Consider the following 20,369-nt stretch of genomic DNA (forward strand, 5'->3'; position numbering starts at 1 on the left):
TTTTCTGGGTTTCCTTTCTTGTAAATTTAATTTACTACACTTATGTTGCCATATTACCAAGGTATATTATGGTTTTTATCTAAAAATTTAAAAAATTCCGAAAAAAAAACTCATAAACGCGTTTCTCTGGTCGAATTATACTACCCCTAAAGATATTTGCACTTATTTAAGACTCACCCTATATTATTCTTCTTTCTGTCATGCTGCTGCTAAAACAACCGAAGATACACATACAATTTTCTCAATCCTCCTGCGTCATGTTATCAATAACAACATTAATGTTGTTATTTTTGTCGCAACAACTATTAATAATACAGAAAAGCGATAAGCCGTTGGCTAGTTCTTTTTCGAAATTTGCCCATTCATATTTAACCAAGCACAGGCCAACAGCTTGTCAGTCCGAAAACAACAATTTATTGAGTCGGTAGTCTTTCTATTTGGTTTCTGTTTGTTGTTTCGCACAAAGTCGCATAATTTTCGATATTCCGGAATTTATAATCGAAATAATTGAGTAGTTTGTTCCAAAAAATTCGCGAAAAGTTTGATAGTGAAGTGTTTTTGGTTTTTTTTTAATACATTTATTACATTTGTGTCCATTTTTGTATCTGTTTGGTTTCAAAATGTTTACATCTACAAAACAGGTAAAAAATAATTAATAAAAGTATAATTATCTAGATAATAAGTATAGTAATAGTAAAGTATTATGGATATACCGTATGATCGAAAAAAAAAACGGCGTCCAGTTGGCTAGGAAATGACGATCATCGATGACATTTTCAATATAAAATGACAGCGATCTTCATTTCATAGCCATCGCTGATGCTGTTTTTTTTCCGATCATACGGTATATTACATCATCTTTAATACTGTATGATCGAAAAAAAAACGGCGTCAGCGATGGCTATGAAATGAAGATCGCTGTCATTTTATATGTAAATTTTTATGAGAAATGTCATCGATCGTCATTTCCCAGCCAACTGGACGCCGTTTTTTTGGATCATACGGTATATTACATCATCTTTAATACTATATGATCGAAAAAAAACGGCGTCAGCGATGGCTATGAAATGAAGATTGCTGTCATTTTATATGTAAATTGTTATAGGAAATGTCATCTGTCGTCATTTCCCAGCCAACTGGACGCCGTTTTTTTGGATCATACGGTATATTACATTATCTTTAATACCGTATTATCAAAAAAGAAACGGCGTCAGCGATGGCTATGAAATGAAGATCGCTGTCATTTTATATGTAAATTGTTATGGGAAATGTCATCTATCGTCATTTCCCAGCCAACTGGACGCCGTTTTTTTTTCGATCATACGGTAGAAGGTAGAATGACTAGAAGTGGAGAAGCGGAACTGCGACTTTAAAGATCTGTTGTGTCCTCCTTTCTTGAGTTATAACTCATAATACAGTCTATAACTCATCATACATGGGGATCTTCCTGTTATAGGGGGATATAGGGCTTTCCCATCCTTCTCTGACAACAACAACTGTTTCATTCTCCGAGGTGTGGACCTCTAGCTCCTACAAAAGGATATACACCAATATATTCTTTATGTATGGTATACGTCACCCGGTTTTTTACGGTTGGGGTTTCAGATATCCTTGAGGTGGAGGCTGGAGGATCTGCCTCCATTATCTCCATCTCTTTAACTTGGTACTTGGTCTCTCCTTTGACCTGATACCGGTGTTGTCCCGGTTCTATAATAGAGGATATACCTCTCTTCCTCCTTTGCCTCCTTGGATTTGTGGTCAATTCCTATTATGAGGATCGTCTTTAATAAGAGACTTATTACAAAAATGTAATAGTTTTTCACAGCTTCACAAAATTATTTAATTTTACAAAATTTTAAGAGATATTTAATGATTATTACCAACTGGACTTTCTTTAAAATAACAGTGGTCTCTAATTTTGGCTCACTCAGTTGGTATAATAATTAGTTTTCCAAAAAAACACATTTTTTTCGCTCATAAATGTTGAATTGTATCCAAAAAAAATTACAAAATTTTTTATCTAAAGTTTTTCGATTAAGAGATCAAATCTGTTGAGCAACCGTTCTAAATGTTATCAATCGTTTTTAGTGCTATTGCAAGCTGATCCTCCAATTTCAACACAAGCTGAAGCAAACATCCAAGCAGGCTTCTAGAGCGTGCTCATTGAAAGTAAAACAAATCATTAACGAACCTCTGCTCGAAGAAAGAAAGTATGATGAAACTGATGATGAGACTGACAGTGAAATAACTTTCAGGGTGAGTATTTTACAGAGTTTTACTTTGTTTTAATGAAAATGTTTTTTTTTTACTTAAAAATACCTGAAATTGACCTTTTTGAAACAAATTTTTACCAATTTAAGCTGGAAACACTGCGACCTGTGGCGTATTGTGTTGGTCTCCATTCTAAGTCTGCACCAACTGACTGTCCTACCCTTGTCCCTTGCACCAACTTGTGCAGGACCTTGATAGGATGGGAGCATAGTTCCTCCACTTTCAGCCTTGCTCTCCTAAATAAAAAATGACCCTTGCGATCCAGAGCCTCGCAGTGACCCATTATGTGCTCCGCTGTTTCAGAACCTTTTCCAAAGGGAAGGGGGTCAACTTTCGTTTAGTTCAAATCAGTTATTAGGAAAAAAAAAATTGTCTTTAAAAAGCTACTGTGAACGACAGAAAACACACATTTTCCTGCGGAACTTAGAATAACTGAAATCTGCTATAAAAAAATACATATTGCGTTTTATTTTTAAAATTTTTCTGAACATATAAACACAAAAATTTTCCTGCGGAAATAAGCTGTTTTCATTTTCTAAGGAAATTTATTAAACTTTAGAATAGCTGAAATCAGTTATATAAAAAATAAATATATTTTTGCCTTTTAGAAGCATTCACGAATTGAGGAAAATAAAAATGTTCCTGCGAAAATCAACTGTATCCATTTTCTGAGGAAACTTAATAGACTTTAGAATAGCTGAAATCAGTTTTATATAAAAATAAATATATTTTTGCCTTTTAGAAGCATTTACAAACTCAGGAAAATAAAAAAATTGCAAGCGGAAATGCTTGATTTTCATTTCCCATTTTTGTAAGCATAAATACATAAAAATTTATCTTTTTATCACTTTTGAACCAAAAAAAATCATTTAAAAGTGTCTAAAATGCTAACCAATCTAATAATATTTTTACAAAATAACAGTTAATTTTTAAAATATAAAAACCACAACTTAACACCCTCCACAAAGAAAAACTAACCAAAGCAACCCAAATCCTAACCAATCTAATAATATTTTTGCAAAATCACAGTTAATTATTAAAAGATAAAAGAAACCTGCATGATCCAATGATTTTTTGTTTTGAATCAGCCCTATTTACGTAAAGCTTTAATGAAAAACAAGAATAAGTGCTACATTCCGAGGCACTTATAATTTACAAGAACCTATATTATCTATTCTACAAGAATTGATATTCCTCCGAAAGATGTTTCACTTTTTTGTGATCCTGTAGATTACTTAAATACCTACAAATTGAAAAAACACATTTTTGAACACAACAAAATAATATCAACTAAACAAAACTAGAAACCGTCATTTTTACTGCATCACAAGCAAATAAAAATTAATACGTAGCCAAGAGTCATAATTCAGGATTTCTCTGATGGGTTAGGTTGTAAGGTTGCCCAGCAGTACCTGGGGGGGGCCGGCACCCCCGGGCACCCCTGTAGTTACGCCAATGCGCCTTGGTCTGGACCCGGCATTACGGACAAACGAAGCACTTTTGTATAGAAGTAAATTGTGTGCAGTGAACTTATTTCGATTTTAAAATACGCAGTGGTTCTATATGTCCACGGAATATTGGGTCACCCTGTATAACATGATAATGAAACAAATCTAGTTATTTCCTGTATTTTAGCAATATACCAGTTAACAAATAAGCCATAATAATGTTTTTTTAATGAAATTCTTGCAAGTGTATTAATATAGAAAAAGTTGTTCTGTTATCTTAGATAATATAGAAATTAAAAAATACCCCAAAAGCACATGTTGTTTGTTTACGTTTAATATCGTTCAAAAAACGTATATCTAGAGTTCGATTTAATCAGAAATACAGTCAAAGCTGCAATGGGTCTACTAAGAGGCTATTGTTAGCTCTGAATAGGCATAAGGTTGAAGGGATTGACAGACGAAGTCATGTGCAGATTTTGTCAATGTTAAGAAGAAACGACAGCACACATTTTATTGTGTTATCTAGTTCGTTGTACTAGACAAAGTCTTTGTACTAGCTGCTAGACTTTTTGAAAAAGATAGGGACTGGAGAAGTCAAAGTATCTACTTTTAAGTATATATTTAAAATAAACCAAAAAGAAACCCTCCGTGTTCTTTGTGGTTCATTTCACTGCTCATTCTTTGTTGTAACCTTTGAATAAGGAGACTAAGGAAGGAGCATAATGCTATCCATGTATTCATGCATGGTGGGCGGAAAAAGCACCATAAAAGCTCTCTAGGGTGGGGATCCTTGACAGTTCTGTTTGACGATTCATTTGACACATTTGAATTTGATTTAAAATTTTGTGGATTTGTCAGTCTTTACGGAGCTTATTTTATGTTATTTATTATTTATTCTACTACTGATAGTTGTATAAAGGTAGTAAATCTAGATGGAAATTGTGGCAGAACTTAAATTAACAGTGACACTATCGCGATTTATCGAAAAATACTCTAAAATAGTTGGTTGTGTAGCGTGCGGTAGATCTCGGCAAAAATCGAGTGAAATAATGGAACAACTTTTCGCTAGTATGTGACTATATAAAATACATACGTGTAGTAAACCGATCATTTATGAAATTCACTTAAATTAACTAAATTATATATTTTTCTTGCATTTTAGCTTTTAATTATTACTTGTCAAAGATTAGATGTCAAAGAATTTAGATACGTTAATTTGACTTACCTGCTTCAGTAGCGTATCGGATGTTTGTGTTAATAAATACTTATTTTAACTTATCTATTTTTATTAGAATTATATATTTTTATAACAATTTTAATAACTACCAACATTTATTCACAACGTAAAATAAAACAACAAATTATTGAGGCTACCCCACGTCTACCCTACATCATAGTTTTACATTTTTTAAATAAAATTAGAACGACACTGATAAACCGGAATTTAAGTCGGCCATATTTGAGGCCCATCGCGGTGTACCTAAGATTTTTGATATGCTTTTTCTTTAGTCTTCTTATTCAAAGGTTGTAACTAATACCTTTTTTATTTTTAGTTTAAAGATTTAACAACAACGCTGTGCAATCCGGACCAACTGAGAGCCAAACCTGACGTGGCTGACTTGAAATTCGGACATGTATTCACTGACCATATGATGAAAGTTTTCTACCACAAAAAATTAGGCGGTTGGCAAAAACCTGTGATAATCCCTTTTGAAAATATATCCCTGCACCCTGCTGCAAAAGTTCTACATTATGCTGTAGAGGTATGTAAAAAAGTACCATAAAAAATAGATTAATTCTAAAAAGGGCTAACTGTAAACCATTTTTATTAAAATATATTGCGTCTACAGTACAGTACGTCTGTCCGTTCTGTAGCTACGGGGTATCCGTGAGAGGGGAAACGATACTAGCGATGGGAACTATCGAATGAATTAGACTATCGAATGGTTAATGAATGAATGATTTCAACTATCGAATGGTTTTATTCGAATAAAATCATTCATTCATTTGTATACTAAAGCATATGTGACAACCTCGCTGTGCGACTAAATGGTTATCGTTAAGCCACGACTATCGAATGCTTTTGACAAATGAAATTTAGTATTCGTTTGATTTTCGTATGCGTCAGTGCATTATTAGTTCTTCCAAATTTTTATAACTTCGCCGTATAAATACTGTGCTATTTTTGCGTTTATTAAAATAGTAGTTATTTTTTAATTTTATTTATTGACGATTTGTGCATGTGCAGGTGGTCAAAATTTTTCCGAAAATTTGTGTGGTTTTCCGTAGTCCGATCTTTCAATTATTTAATTTTATATGGTATATGGTCTATTTTTTAATGGGAAATTTTGAGAAGTAGCAATTTTAAGAGAGATGAGATGAACTTACAATTAATTTTAAAAATACATATTTGTATTTTAGATGTTTTAATAATATGAATTAGTTGAACTTAATAATCATATTTAAGTAATGTGGTTAAGTAAATGGTTATCGAACTCAAACTATGGGGTGAGAAAATTAAAATGAAAGTTTTACACGTGCCAATTAAAAAAAAGTTAACGATGGTTTTATTTTGTTTATGCTACTTAATTCTTTTACATGTAATTTTTTGCGAAGAAATATTTCATTTATTTATTAAAGTAAATGCCAGTAAAAGTAAATATAATTTTTAAATAGTAATATAAAGCACCTAATATAAATAATTTTGATTTCTAATTTTTTATTTATATTTTTCTTCCATTACACTGCATGCTTAGAAAATTAATAAATGTTTATATTTCATGATTTTAAAATTTGTTGTTAATATAACAAATTAGTTCTGTAATTATTATTATTTAATAAACCAACGTTGCTACACACAAAAAATTTAGAGACTAAAAAAAATATTTATATTAAATGATTTTAAATTTTATTGTTAATAGTTATTATTACTGTTATTATTATTTATTAAACCAGTCTTTGCTTAAAAACATTAAAACTTATTTTCCTACATCCAAAATAACAAGTATTATTGCAGTGTAACAATAGAATATTAATAAAAAAAATGCAGAATATATAGACATACTATCCCTAGCTAACTAAAGCCAAACAATAATATTCTTTGCTAATATCAACTAATACCAAAATATGGCAACAGCGCTCTTCATAATGTATTTTTTGTGTAAATACTAGCACCTCAATAAAAAAATAATGTGTCCTTATTTATATCTGACTCCGCAAAAAATCAAAGATGCCGGCTTCTTTCATAGCATTGCCACCGACCGCTGTCGGGTTTCTCGGAAAGAAACCTACGTCGCCGGGCGACAACTAAAATTCAGTTAATATTTTATTATAATCGATCCTGACGAATAAATGAATTTCATAAATGAATGAATTTTATAAATGAATGGTTTTTGCTGCCGAATTACTAGAATACAATATTTCAAGGCAGATGACGGATCCATTCGATATTTTTTATTCGAATAGTTTTCAACGAATGTTTTCTTACTAACTATCGAATTATTCGAATGAATTGCAACTATCGAATGTTTCGATAGTATTCATTCGATAGTTCCCACTACTAAACGATACTCTCTCGATGTTTTTCGTAAAAAAATAGACGACGCGTCCCATCAATAAAAATTCGACAAATTTGCAAGTAGCCAATAAAATGAGTGGGCGGAGCGATTTGCGGTGACGTACTCGTCAGGTCGGCGTATAAAATATATTGCTGTTTATTTAAATGTTTTTTGTCCGCATTCCTTTCATAGACACAGATCCAGCAGACGAACTGTATAAACATGCTTTGACGTACAGTTGTACAAATATAGGAAGAGACTTGGGGATAGCCCCGTCTCTAGCTATACAGAGTACGTCACCGCAAATCGCTCCGCCCACTCATTTTATTGGCTACTTGCAAATTTGTCGAATTTTTATTGATGGGACGCGTCGTCTAATTTTTTACGAAAAACATCGAGAGAATATCGGTTCCCCTCTCACGGATACCCCGTAGCCACAGAACGGACAGACGTACTGTACTTGTTAAGTTGTACATATCATCGTTTAATTTGTTATTTCTTGCTTATTTTATTCTTGATTTTATGCAGAAGGTACAAATTTGGAAAGACATTGCGTCAGGACTTTTTATCAAACGTTAAAATTACAGTACAAACAATATAATAGGAAATTAAAAGAAATTAAAAGGAAAAACGTAAATATTTACATAATTCACATAGAATTTAATAATAAACATCTAAATCCAGCGGTACAACAATTATTTATATAAAAAATATGATGTAATAATCAAAATTTTCTCACTACAAAATTTATTACCTCTACCAGATAAGAGTAAAGTTCTCTCTAAGGTTATCATTACACTTATTTTTTTAAAAAAAAATCAAGATATTTGGAAATTGTTGCTAATCACTACTCTCTAATTTTTCTTAATATCTTTATTATTTCCAAGATGCAAGAAGCATAAACAACGATTTTATGTTGTTTATATTTTGATGAATTGTTTTATTTAATATTCATTGCCCCCATTTTAGGCTTTTTCATTTAAAATACACAACATAATTTCATAAAAAAAACATTTTCTGTAGATTTATTGATAATGACGTATATAACTCATAAAAAAACTAATTTGGCATTATTAGGATATTTAAAATTATTCATATTCGTGTCTATTATTTTAGTGAACTATTCATGACATACATTGCGCAAAAATCGTACAATTAGATATTATAATCACCCTTGATTGAATCACTGACTTATTTTAGATACCTTAATGGGTTTCCAGAAATATTTAGACATAAATAATCGGATAAAAATTAAATAAATTTAATTTTGCAATCACTTATGGGTGTTGAAACTCTTGGATACTGTGATAATATAAAGCAACATTTATTTTTTAATTATTAATTTTGTTAATATTTTATGTAATAATAACAATTCACTGTTTCTGATAAAGAATTATACTCCCTAGAATCCATGTTGCAATTAAAAATATACAGATTGTTTTTATATCTACTGTTTTTTAAATAAATCACTTTAATCTATACAGGGTGTCTCGTAAATAAACATTTTAAGTGGTGGTAGATCTGGACAAAAGGACAGTTAAAATACTGGCACTTGTTAAGAGTACACTATGTATAAGGGTGTCATTGAAATGGTGTAAAAAAATCAGTGGGTGATAGTACTCCTAAAAATAGTAAAATAGTAGTTTTTACACCATTTCAATGACACCCTGTATAATTCTCTTTAAATCTGCTTCATATTACCTCAAAACTCTTTAAATTAAGCTGTTGTGTCAAATTTTCATTTCTTTATTTTTGACTGTTCATTTTTGTAAATAAGTATTTCAATTCAATCTCCTATGTCTATTTTTTTAGTTATTTGAAGGAATGAAGGCTTACAGAGGTGTAGACGACAAAGTAAGGCTATTTCGTCCAGATTTGAACATGAAAAGAATGAACAGATCTGCACAGAGTTCGGGACTTCCAACGTTCCAAGAAGAAGAGATGATAGAATGCATTAAACGCTTAATACAAGTTGACGAAGAATGGGTACCTCACAGTGAGGCGAGTAGTCTGTATATCAGACCAACATTCATTGGTATAGATGTAAGTTAATTTTCTTTTGAAGTTACACATCGAAAATATAATTGAATACCTCTATTTTGACTTATGTTTCTGAAATGAAAATATTGCCATCATTAATCACTACTTTCTATAAAGCATTCAACTAGAATCTTAGATATTTCTTTGTATAACTATCACATTTAAAGAGAGATATTGTTTTTACAATGATAAATTTCATTGTAATTAACCCCATGTATTTGTACATACATTCTTCCAATGGACTAAAGCTTATTTTTGTAACCTCTAAGATATACGAGTGAAGACTTTTGCAATTTGTTTTTCCCAAACCAGATTATTCCAGTTTTGTTAAAAAGTATCCGCATTTGTTAATGTGTTGATCTAAGATATAAAAATATATATACAGGATTATTTACTAAAAGTTAAAAATGAACTATAATATACAGAGTATTTATTAAACCAAAAAAAAAGTTTATGATCCTATGTTTGCTAAAAGAATTGTAGTAAAATTAGGTTTTCAACTGAATGTTAAAGTCCTACATAATACTGGTTCGTCCTGTATATCTACGTTATCGTAGGTACATAATTTCAATTTCGAAGGCATTTAAATTATCAAATTTCTAATTCACACTGTAGAAATCGTCAGTTCTATATACCATGACAATTTGAGGAAAAAAAACTTTATCTTTATAGGTTAAACATATACATTGTTGTTATTGTCTTGCAATTGTAGATCAAGCTTTTTTCATGTATACTAAAATGAGATGTATTAACAACAATGAAAGTATCGATACTCTTTAAAAATATCGAACATCCCTACTTGTGTGTACATTTTTATTTTATTTAAGGGTACACTAGGAGTACATCAATCCGATTCTGCCTTGCTTTACACCATTTTGTGTCCTGTAGGTGGTTATTTTGAAGGAACCAAGGAATCAGTATCATTATTAGCTGATCCTTCTTATGTAAGGTAAGTCTTTTTTTTATCTAACAGACAAATAAGTCTATTATAAAATCGCTTCACCAAGAACCCCCACAAAGGCTCAGTTATTGTTAGGAAGCTCATAACAAGACAAATAAAATTTAAAAAATAGACAGGGTATTCCAGTTAAAAAACAGTTTGTATCATATTCAAGAATGGCAGCCCCCAGCGAAAAGCTAGTTACGCCACTGGTTTGTACGTAAAATACTCTACGGGACTCACGGTTTTTAGCTTTTCGATAAGTTATAAGATAATCGACACACAAAGGAGGTCAAAAAATGCAAAATTTTCAAATTCACCCTGTATATCAGGAACTAATGAGAGGGTTAGGACAAATTTGTGTGTAGCATCTTTAGATTCGTAAAAAAGTAGCTTACTGATGTGAAAGTCGCATCTTTGTATCTCTACTCATAAAAGGGAAACCCTGATAAAACACAGGAAAATAGGACACCCTGTACAAAATTCTAGATCTGCTCACTTGAAACTTTTTTTTTAATTTTTTTTACTAGGGCATGGCCCGGTGGATCAGGAGATAAAAAAGTTGGCTCAAACTATGGTCCAACAATCAGGGCTCAGAAAAAAGCTAACCAAAAAGGACTGCAACAAGTTTTGTGGCTCTACGGACCGGATCACCAGATCACAGAAGTGGGGACCATGAACATATTCCTCTTTTACAAAGATGAATTTGGAGGTAAATAAACACACGTAAAAATAACGAAAAAAAAATTATATTATTTTTTTTTAAATATTTTTTTCAGTTAAAAGACTTGCAACTCCGCCACTGACTGGGCTGATTCTACCGGGAGTGATCAGGCAGTCGATACTGCAATTGTGTGAACAGTGGGGTGAATTCGTTATAGAGCAGAGAACCATAACAATGGCCGAAGTAATAAATCTTCAGCTATCGGACAGAGTAAGCTTAATTTTTTTTAAATCATGAGTAAAATCAACCATAAAAAGCATTTGAAATCACTGAAATCTAGTACTGGTAGTTGCGAAACCCAATTACTAAAATATGTAGACCATATTTTTTTTTCTGTGAAATTCTTAGGACTTATTGTAGACAACTCGTTACAATGGGACTTGAATATTGTACCTTTATCAAAGAAACTAAGCGCTGCCTGTTTTGCGCTAAGGTTTTTCTAAGAAACTTGACTTATCAACCTCTAGAACAGCCTATCATGCCCTTTTTTAGTCGCATCTTCGTTATGCCCTTCCATTCTGGGGTCCTTGCTGCGCAACAAAATGTGATCGAATTTTCAAACTTCAACAGAGAGCAGTTCGATATTTATTGGGACTGAACAGTAGAACTCACTGCCAGATTTTCTTTAAAAATTTCAAAATACTGACTCTTCCTTCTTTATTCATTTTTGAATCCGTTTGCTTAATCCGCAAGCACAGTTCTAATATTCCCGATCGGCCATCTCACAACTATCCACTTAGAAATTTCAGAGCTAGTTAAAGGCTCAATACTGTACAGGGTGGGTCAAATTCGACGCTTTTAAATTGAAACACCCTTTTCTATAGGAGATAGACAAAAACTAATATCGGTGTCTGGAGCTCAATTTTTGTCAAAAACATGATGTTGAAAACTGCATATGCGATATCTGTTACCGTTTCGGAGTTACTGGGTGTTTTTCAAAAATATGCATTTTTAACAAATCGCTGTAACTTTTTTGCTATGGAAAATGTTGTATTTTTATGAAAACATTTCCAAACCACCTTTTTACATAGAATTTAATGGTTTAAGTATAATTTTTTTAAAATTAATAATATAAGAATTATCAACAGAAAATTTGATTTTTTATATGGGACACTCTGTATATTTTTAATTTATTGAAAATAATTTAAAACTACCTTTTCAAAAATATAACACACTTGATATTTTATTCGATTCCTCTTCGAGATATAGAATATATAAAAATTCGCCGGCTTTAAATAAGTAGGCTTTGAACGGCACCGGCTGTAATGTAAAAAAATTCTAGCTGTGAGCATCAATTAAAATAAAAATAATATTTGCTGAGAGATGCAGAGTTTTATAACAATTTAAAATATATTTAACCAACATCAACACATTTAAACTATAACTAATAACAATAAAAATAAATAGCAAACCAATACATGAGATTTTGCTACAGGTCGACATATCGACCGTCTTCTGTTATGGACAGACGGGGCAGTTTTTGAACATTTCTCGCGGAATTCATTAACTCAGTAGGGGTGAAAGATACCCTCTCATAACTGCTAAGTATTTCTAATTCTTGTCTAGATTATATGGAAGAATAAGGAACCTTTATTCTTCCTCAAATATATCCATAGTATTAGATCCATGGGCACTAAGTCAGGCGGCCTCGACGGCCAACGGCTGGGATCTTGGTTAGCTCTTCAACTATTCTTGAAATTGGCTGCAAAAATTTGTTGATAACTTCAGCGTCCAGAGGCGGCGCGTCGTCTTGCCGGAAAAATATGTTTTCGAATTCCATTAAGGGCATATCATCAATAAGGGGTCCAAAGCCTACTAGTTAAAAGTGGCGAACTTTCAAAAATTCTGTATTTCGAAGGTGAATATAACAAAATATCAAGTGTGCTATATTTTTGGAAAGGTAATTTTAAATTCTTTCGGTTAATTAAATATAGAGGGTGTCCCAAATAAAAAATCAATTTTTCTGTTTTCAAAATTATACTTAAACCATTAAATTCTACGTAAAAAGGTGCTTTGGAAATGTTTTCATAGAAATACAAAATTTTCCATAGTAAAAAAGTTACAACGATTTGTTAAAAATGCACATTTTTGAGAAACACCCCGTAACTCCGAAACGGTAACAGATATTGATGTGCGGTTTTCACCATCATGTTTTTGATGAAAATTGAGCTCCAGACACCGATATTAGTTTTCGTCTATCTCCTATAGAAAAGGGTGTTTCCATTTAAAAGCGTCGAATTTGACCCACCCTGTACAATCAATTGCCTTTGAATATCAAGTCGCTTTCATTCTTTCCCGCACTTCGCAAAGCTCTGAAATCATACTTACTGGAGAGAGCCCTATATACAGTAAACGACTTTTTTGTTGATGTTTAATCATGAACAATTTTGAATTTTAAAATTATGATCATCTCACACACTGGTTAAAAGTCTAGTATTTAATATTTTATTCAAACCAAACTCTTACAAAGCGTTATTTATTTGTTATTATTTTCAGTTACTGGAAATGTTTGGTTCAGGAACAGCAGCCATAGTCAGCCCTATAAGTTCTATAGAATATCTAGGACAAACAATACAAATACCAACCACAGAACACCAAAACCCTTTATATAGAAGAGTTAGAGAAGAACTAAAAGCAATACAATACGGACACATAGACCACCCATGGGCCCCAAAGATAGATTGATAACTATTTATTAAATACAAGTACTTCTCTCAGGGTACCTAATTGTAAATATTGATTTTTTTGGATAGTTTTACACAAACTATATTAAAATTCAACTAGAAATACCAAGAAAAGGTTGTTGAAGTTATGTTAGATATATTTATTAACAAACAAAAATAATAAAATAAGACATTTGGATACATAAAATTGCTTAAAGTGGGTCATACACGTTATAAAATATATCACGTAAAATTCAACGTATGCGGTTAGCTTTACTATATACGTATTTATTTCTTATATTACATTTGACTGTGGTTATACCATTTAGATATTGTATTTTATATTATTGTTAACTAATTTTAGGATTTTAACTATTAAAAATGACTAATAATGAATTTTGTGTGAGATTTGTGAATAATACTGTTAACTGTTTGACAGAGATATAACTTATAGTGATTTTTTATTATAATTTTAAGCCTATATGTGATGTTTTTCTTTAGAAAATCAAGGAGTATGAGACCGATGATATAGAATGTAATTTTTTATTAATGTAGTATGTAGTGAAAAAAATAAATAAATTTCATACCAAATAAATAATTGTAAATATTTTTTCAAAAATGTTTTTTATTTATACAGGGTGTCCCAGAAATGAGTGCAAGTATTTTAAGGGGTGGTAGATCTCGAGAAAAGAAACATATTTTCTCTTTATCGTTTTTCAAATAAGTCCAAAATAACGGAGTTATTTTACTTTGAAAATTTCCAAAAAAAAATGATTTTTTGCTAAAATTTTCAGAACCACTGGACCTATTCTGGATTTTGTTTCTTGTAAATTTAATCTAATACCTATGTTGCCATATTTTCAAGAAATTATGTTTTTTTTAACTTAAAACTAAAAAAAATTCCAAAAAAAAAATTCAAAAAATTGTATATTAAATACTGTATATTAAATATTTATATAACAGAGCATTTTACCTGTATATTAAAAATCGTCCTGTATATTAGAAATACAATTATGTATTAAAGAAATCTAATATTATTAATAAGTTTACTGAGATCTAGTTAAAATAACCTCTGTGACATTAGATAAAACAGAATCCTACATTATGAAAGATATAATACACTGTACACAGTGTCCCAAGCCTATTAATAAGCGGACAAAACATTAAAATCTAAAAAAAAACATTTTTTAATGTGCCAAAATAACATAAACAAAATCTCAAATAATTTACTGAATAATATAACACTTTCTTTATTTTAAAAAATATCTCCTACAAGCAAAAAAGTAATTTTCGTATTTTTTAAAACAGTACACCGCGTATTTTAGACCATTAAAAAATGTTTTATCACGAAATTATACATTATCGAGAAACAGTAAGCAGTTTATTCAATAAAAGCACGTTAAAAAATGTTTTTAGTCGCTTTAATCTGACTTATCCATGTACAAGCACCTGTTCTATAAAAGCGAATCTATTATATCTTAATAAAATGGCGGAAAAAATAGATTTAACTGCGCAAGATAACCCAAATCAAGGTGATATAAACGCAGACACCGAGGCCAGACAAGCGGAATCAGAAACAGTCGCTATTATTATGTCAGAGAAAACGGAAACCGTACCCACAGAACCGCAACTCGGTGAAAATTCAAAAGATGACAAGGGGAAACACGGAAAACACGGGAAACACCACAAGAAAAAGGACGTGGTGACGTACAAAACACACCTCACTTCCCTCGCTCACGTTAGTGTTCTAGTGTTTGTTTACGTTGTTATCAAGCTGTCGTTCAGAGAAGACTTTGTCTTGTTTAGTTGGCATCCGATTTTGATGAGCTTAGGGGTAAGATATATTTCATTTTAATGTTTTTTTGTCTTTAAATTACGAATTTTAAGTTAGGAATGATATATTCTCGTTGTTAAATGTGCAAGACTGTATATTTCGTAAGTTTTTCATTCAAGATTTGTTTTATTTACATGACACCCCATTTTGAGGGGCTTTAGGGGTAAGAAATATTTAATTTTGGTGTTCTTTTTGTCTTTAGATTACGAATTTTAAGTTAAAATTGATATATTCTCGTTATTAAATGTGCAAAACTATATATTTCGTAAGTTTTTCATTCAAGGTTTTTTTTTTGTTTACATGGCACTTCATTTCGATGATCTTAAGGATAAAGAATGCTTAATTTGAGTGTTTCCTCTTTTAAAATTAGGTTTAAATTGCTTGATTTTTCCTCCGATTTTCTATGTATCAAATAGTATCAATACTTAAGTTCAGGGTCATAAATTATTATTAAAATCCAAAAATTTTTAGATAAACTAAACAAATATAATTAAATAAAGCTCAAATTTATGAATGGAAGGTAAGCTTTAATGAATGTATTGTTTAATGTTTAATAGTACTAAAGTTGTTTAAATAATAGATAAATATGATAAAATATACGTGCAGATAGATAATGCATATATAGATAAAACATTTTTACGAAAAAATATTGCATAATGTTACTTAATGAAAGCACTTCATATATTTTGGCATGTTTACATTGATTTTAACTGAGATAAAATTGATCAAATACTTTCAAATCATTAATCTAAATAATAAAAGCTTTTCTACGTTCCTTTTATAAGCTCAGGAAGAAAACACTTTTAAATATATGTCTTTGTGTCATATAGTTTGTGTGATTTCTATGAAATAACAAATGTAAAATGTGAATTCCCATGAGGGGAATTAAAAAGAACTGATATGATTCCATAACATTTTAGAAGGAATGGGTTTTTTCAATGTATACAGCTAGAATTACATGCATATTGGTCAAAGACCTTGACATGGTAAAAGTTTATTAAGCTCTGCTAAAACTATTATAGTTATTAACAAAAGATATACTACATTATTAAATTTGTCTTGCATTGGTCAGTCTATATTTTATATGAACGAAAAAAAATGATCAAGTTTAATTCCTTTCATTTTTAAATTCGATAATTGGTAATAAGGTTTGTCGAAATATACGGGGTGACCCGCAAAAGGAGAGTTAATCTAATCTCACAGAAGTCTGCGGATTTGGTGTATTTTAAAGTTTTATACAGGGTTGTTCACCACATACGACACGGAGTATTGTAGCTAAACGATGAGATTTTTACAAATTGTAAGTTTGGGGTTCGTTGAAGGACTATTAGAACTACAATTTAAAAATATTTTTACAAGATACAGAGTGTCCCAAATAAATAAAAAATATCAAAGTTGTATTTTTTTAAATGAAACACCCCGTATATTATTACATTTTTAGTTTCTACGATTAAAATAAAGGTAAATTTGATTAAGGTTTATTATACTTAAACCTTACCTTTTTTTAAAATATTTTTAATTTTGTGAAATTGCAGTAAAATTTTTAAAGCTTCATTTCTCCAAGGGTATCAATGTTTTTAATCCTAAATATTTAATGAAGTTTATTTATTAATCAGTTATTGTGTTGCAATAATAAAAATAATACTACCTTATACAGAGTGTCTAAAAATTTTAATTATTAGCTTCAAACGGCAATAACTTCTTTAATTTAAATGGAATGCCCTGTATATTTTAGGAGAATCAGATGCACAATTAAATTGTCTATCAAATTGTATTATACCATTTTTTACCTATCCCTTCAAGTTTTCGTATAAAATGCATTTTCTTATAATTTAGACCTCATTTATCAATATATCAATGGAATATTGACATTTTAGATTGTTTTTAAAGCAACAAATGTACAAAATGTACAGACTAGTAATATTATCGTTTTTAGCAAAACGATAATATTACTAGCCCATTTGTATGCAAAAAGAAAACTATTTAAATCTTTATAAAAGAGTATACCATTAATTAAATATAACACCATTATTTGCGCCCATATACTAATTAATTACATACTTAATTGTGTTCGTTATTAAATTATTATAAATAAATGTGGATTTGAGTCAGAAATCAATATAATAATAAGTTATCAAATTAAAGTCTCTGTAGTTATAAATAAGCATTTATTAAAAAATGAAATATCATTTTTAAGGTGTTACTTTTTATCACACTGTCTAATGCCCATACAAAATTCAGTTTTTTAGTATTTGGAGCAATTATTATTAATCAAAGCAAACAGTCAGTTAATGTTGTTTGAATACTGGAATCATATTAACTGATCCTCTTTAACAAATATTTAAACAGTTTTTTTTTATTTTTTAATGAAATAACGAATTATATCGACAATATTAGTATCTGTACTCTTTAAAAATTTGGTACATCTTTAATAATAATCTAAAATGTCAATAGTCCATGGGTATATTGATAAATAAGTTCTAAATTACAAGAAAATGCATTTTCTACGGAAACTTAAAGAGATAGGTAAAAAATGGTATAATATAATTTGATAGACAATTAAATTGTGCATCTGATTCTCGTAAAATATACAGGGTGTTCCATTTAAATTAAACAAGTTATTGCCGTTTGAAGCTAATAATTATTTAAAATAAATTTTTAGACACTCTGTATAAGGTAGTATTATTTTTATTATTGCAACACAATAACTGATTAATAAATAAACTTCATTAAATATTTAGGATTAAAAACATTGATACCCTTGGAGAAATGAAGCTTTAAAAATTTTACTGCAATTTCACAAAATTAAAAATATTTTAAAAAAAGGTAAGGTTTAAGTATAATAAACCTTAATCAAATTTACCTTTATTTTAATCGTAGAAACTAAAAATGTAATAATATACGGGGTGTTTCATTTAAAAAAATACAACTTTGATATTTTTTACTTATTTGGAACACTCTGTATCTTGTAAAATTATTTTTAAATTGTACCTCTAATAGTCCTTCATCGAACCCAAAACTTACAATTTGTAAAAATCTCATCGTTTAGCTACAATACTCCGTGTCGTATGTGGTGAACAACCCTGTATATTGTGTTCTAGTAGACCGATTTTGATGATTTTTTAAGCAATTTGTAGCTAAATTATTAGACTTTTTCATGTCTTTTTCTAAATTAAAAATGAAAGTTTCTGTCAATTATACGAGGTGAAATAAAATGTTGATATCTTGGAATTTGAGGTTCGAGAAACCCCTCCTTATCGAATCTCTACTCCCCACAACCAATCCGTTTGCCAAAAATCAGCTCTAAACGTCAAGCAGTTTAAGCAGAATCGTGATTACTCAACGGTCATATTTTATGAAACCCCCTGTATAAATTTTTAAAAAATCTTAAAATATGTAAAACAACAGAATAAAATATACGTGTTTAAGAGTTTTTCCGAAAAACTCACCGGTTTTTAAATAGAAAATATTCTAATATTTGAGGGGTGGTTTCACCCCCTTAGAATTCGAGTTTCGAAAAATCCCTTCTTATCGAACCTCTACACCCTAAAGTCAATCCGTTTTCCAAAAATCAACTTTTTACGTCAAGCGCTTTAAGCAGGATCGTGATTAATCAATGACCGGATTTTTCGAAACACCCTGTATACATTTTTAAAAAATCTTAAAGTTTCTAAAAAACAAAATAAAATATACGTGTTTAAGCGTTTTTTCGGAAACTTGACCGCTTTTTAAATAAAATATATTGTAATATTTGAGGGGTGCTTTCACCCTCTTGGAACTGGAATTTCGAAAAATCCCTTCTTATCGAACCTCTACAACACCCTAGAATCAACCTGTATGCCAAAATTGAGCTTCTTACGTTGAGTGGTTTGAGCAGGATCGTGATTAATCAGTGAGTCAATCACTTAAGGATTTTATATATTAGTATAGATTAAATTTAATTATGAAAAAAGTATTTATTTTTTATTTTTTCTTACAGTGGATGCTGTTAATGACTGAGGGCCTCTTCGCCATCAACAAATACAACACGTACTGGCGTTTCAAAACTAAAGGCGGGTTCAGAGTGAAAATTCACTGGATCACAACTTCCGTAGGCTATACACTGGCCGTCATAGGTTTCATAATAGCCTACATCAACAAAAACTTAAAAAACAAAGACCACTTCGTGACGTGGCATGCGCTGTTCGGTATCATATCTCTGGCATGCACTTTACCGCCTATAATAAATGGTATAGTGCTACACTACAAAAAGGAACTGTCAGCTTACATATCCAGACCTAGGTTGCTGAAGTTTGTTCATGTGTCGTCGGGAACTCTGGCGTTCTTATTTGGCGCGTTGAGTGTAGTGCTGAGTGTTTACAGTAACTGGTACAGGAAAAAGTCTTACAGGAGTGACTATATCTTTTGGTTGGGTTTGATTAGTGCGGCGTATCCGCTGTTTTGGGCAGTGTTTGGACCCAGTGTGAAAATGTATAATGTGGTAAAAGACTACTTTAATCCTAAAGAGGACTAGGAAAGATTTATAATATACGCTTTATATTAGACTACCAAATGTAATTATTTATTTTTTAAATAAAATGATTTTAAATCAAAAAGAGTTTTTTTAAATTTAAAATAATAAGGATTGATTAATATATCTATACTTTTTATAAAGAAAAATATTTTTATAGGCATATTAAATTTAATAGACTGTATTTATATATCGAGAAACTATGGTTACGCTCGTTGAATTTGACACTTTATGTCAGTTTAATTTTCATACTTTTGTTAAGGCGTGAAAAAAAAGTGAAAAAAGTCATTTTACTTTTTTATATTGTCAATCACGTCGCAAAAATTAATACTTGTGACGTTTGAAAAAAATTAAAATTATAAAAAAACTGCAAAAAATATTA

The 20,369-nt window shown here is 30.4% G+C and overlaps 2 protein-coding genes across 2 annotated transcripts; both read left to right on the top strand.

The window, feature by feature from the left end:
- The first annotated feature begins 345 nt into the window (after positions 1-345).
- Positions 346-13,767, top strand: LOC115891125 (branched-chain-amino-acid aminotransferase, cytosolic). Its single transcript, XM_030911514.1, has 8 exons — positions 346-641; positions 2,089-2,256; positions 5,273-5,482; positions 9,089-9,319; positions 10,144-10,265; positions 10,787-10,968; positions 11,036-11,190; positions 13,477-13,767. The coding sequence occupies exons 1-8, from the start codon at positions 621-623 to the stop codon at positions 13,663-13,665; spliced, it is 1,278 nt and encodes a 425-aa protein (XP_030767374.1). The 5' UTR covers positions 346-620; the 3' UTR covers positions 13,666-13,767.
- A 1,274-nt stretch (positions 13,768-15,041) lies between these two features.
- On the top strand, positions 15,042-20,074 carry LOC115891146 (cytochrome b561 domain-containing protein 2-like). The gene is made up of 2 exons (XM_030911546.1): positions 15,042-15,477; positions 19,457-20,074. The coding sequence occupies exons 1-2, from the start codon at positions 15,130-15,132 to the stop codon at positions 19,988-19,990; spliced, it is 882 nt and encodes a 293-aa protein (XP_030767406.1). The 5' UTR covers positions 15,042-15,129; the 3' UTR covers positions 19,991-20,074.
- Positions 20,075-20,369: the final 295 nt, after the last annotated feature.

This window comes from Sitophilus oryzae, unplaced genomic scaffold (assembly GCF_002938485.1).
Source record: "Sitophilus oryzae breed Bouriz unplaced genomic scaffold, Soryzae_2.0 scaffold_966_pilon_pilon, whole genome shotgun sequence".
NCBI lineage: Eukaryota > Metazoa > Arthropoda > Insecta > Coleoptera > Curculionidae > Sitophilus > Sitophilus oryzae.

What these genes read in the sequence shown, in the direction of transcription:
- LOC115891125 (XM_030911514.1), top strand. Translation starts at nt 621, where the DNA reads ATGTTTACATCTACAAAACAG. An exon ending in ACAGTGAAATAACTTTCAGG is followed by an intron (nt 2,257 to 5,272) that starts GTGAGTATTTTA and finishes TTTTATTTTTAG; the next exon opens with TTTAAAGATTTAACAACAAC. An exon ending in ATCTTCAGCTATCGGACAGA is followed by an intron (nt 11,191 to 13,476) that starts GTAAGCTTAATT and finishes TATTATTTTCAG; the next exon opens with TTACTGGAAATGTTTGGTTC.
- LOC115891146 (XM_030911546.1), top strand. Translation starts at nt 15,130, where the DNA reads ATGGCGGAAAAAATAGATTTAACTGCGCAAGATAACCCAAATCAAGGT. An exon ending in CGATTTTGATGAGCTTAGGG is followed by an intron (nt 15,478 to 19,456) that starts GTAAGATATATT and finishes TTTTTCTTACAG; the next exon opens with TGGATGCTGTTAATGACTGA.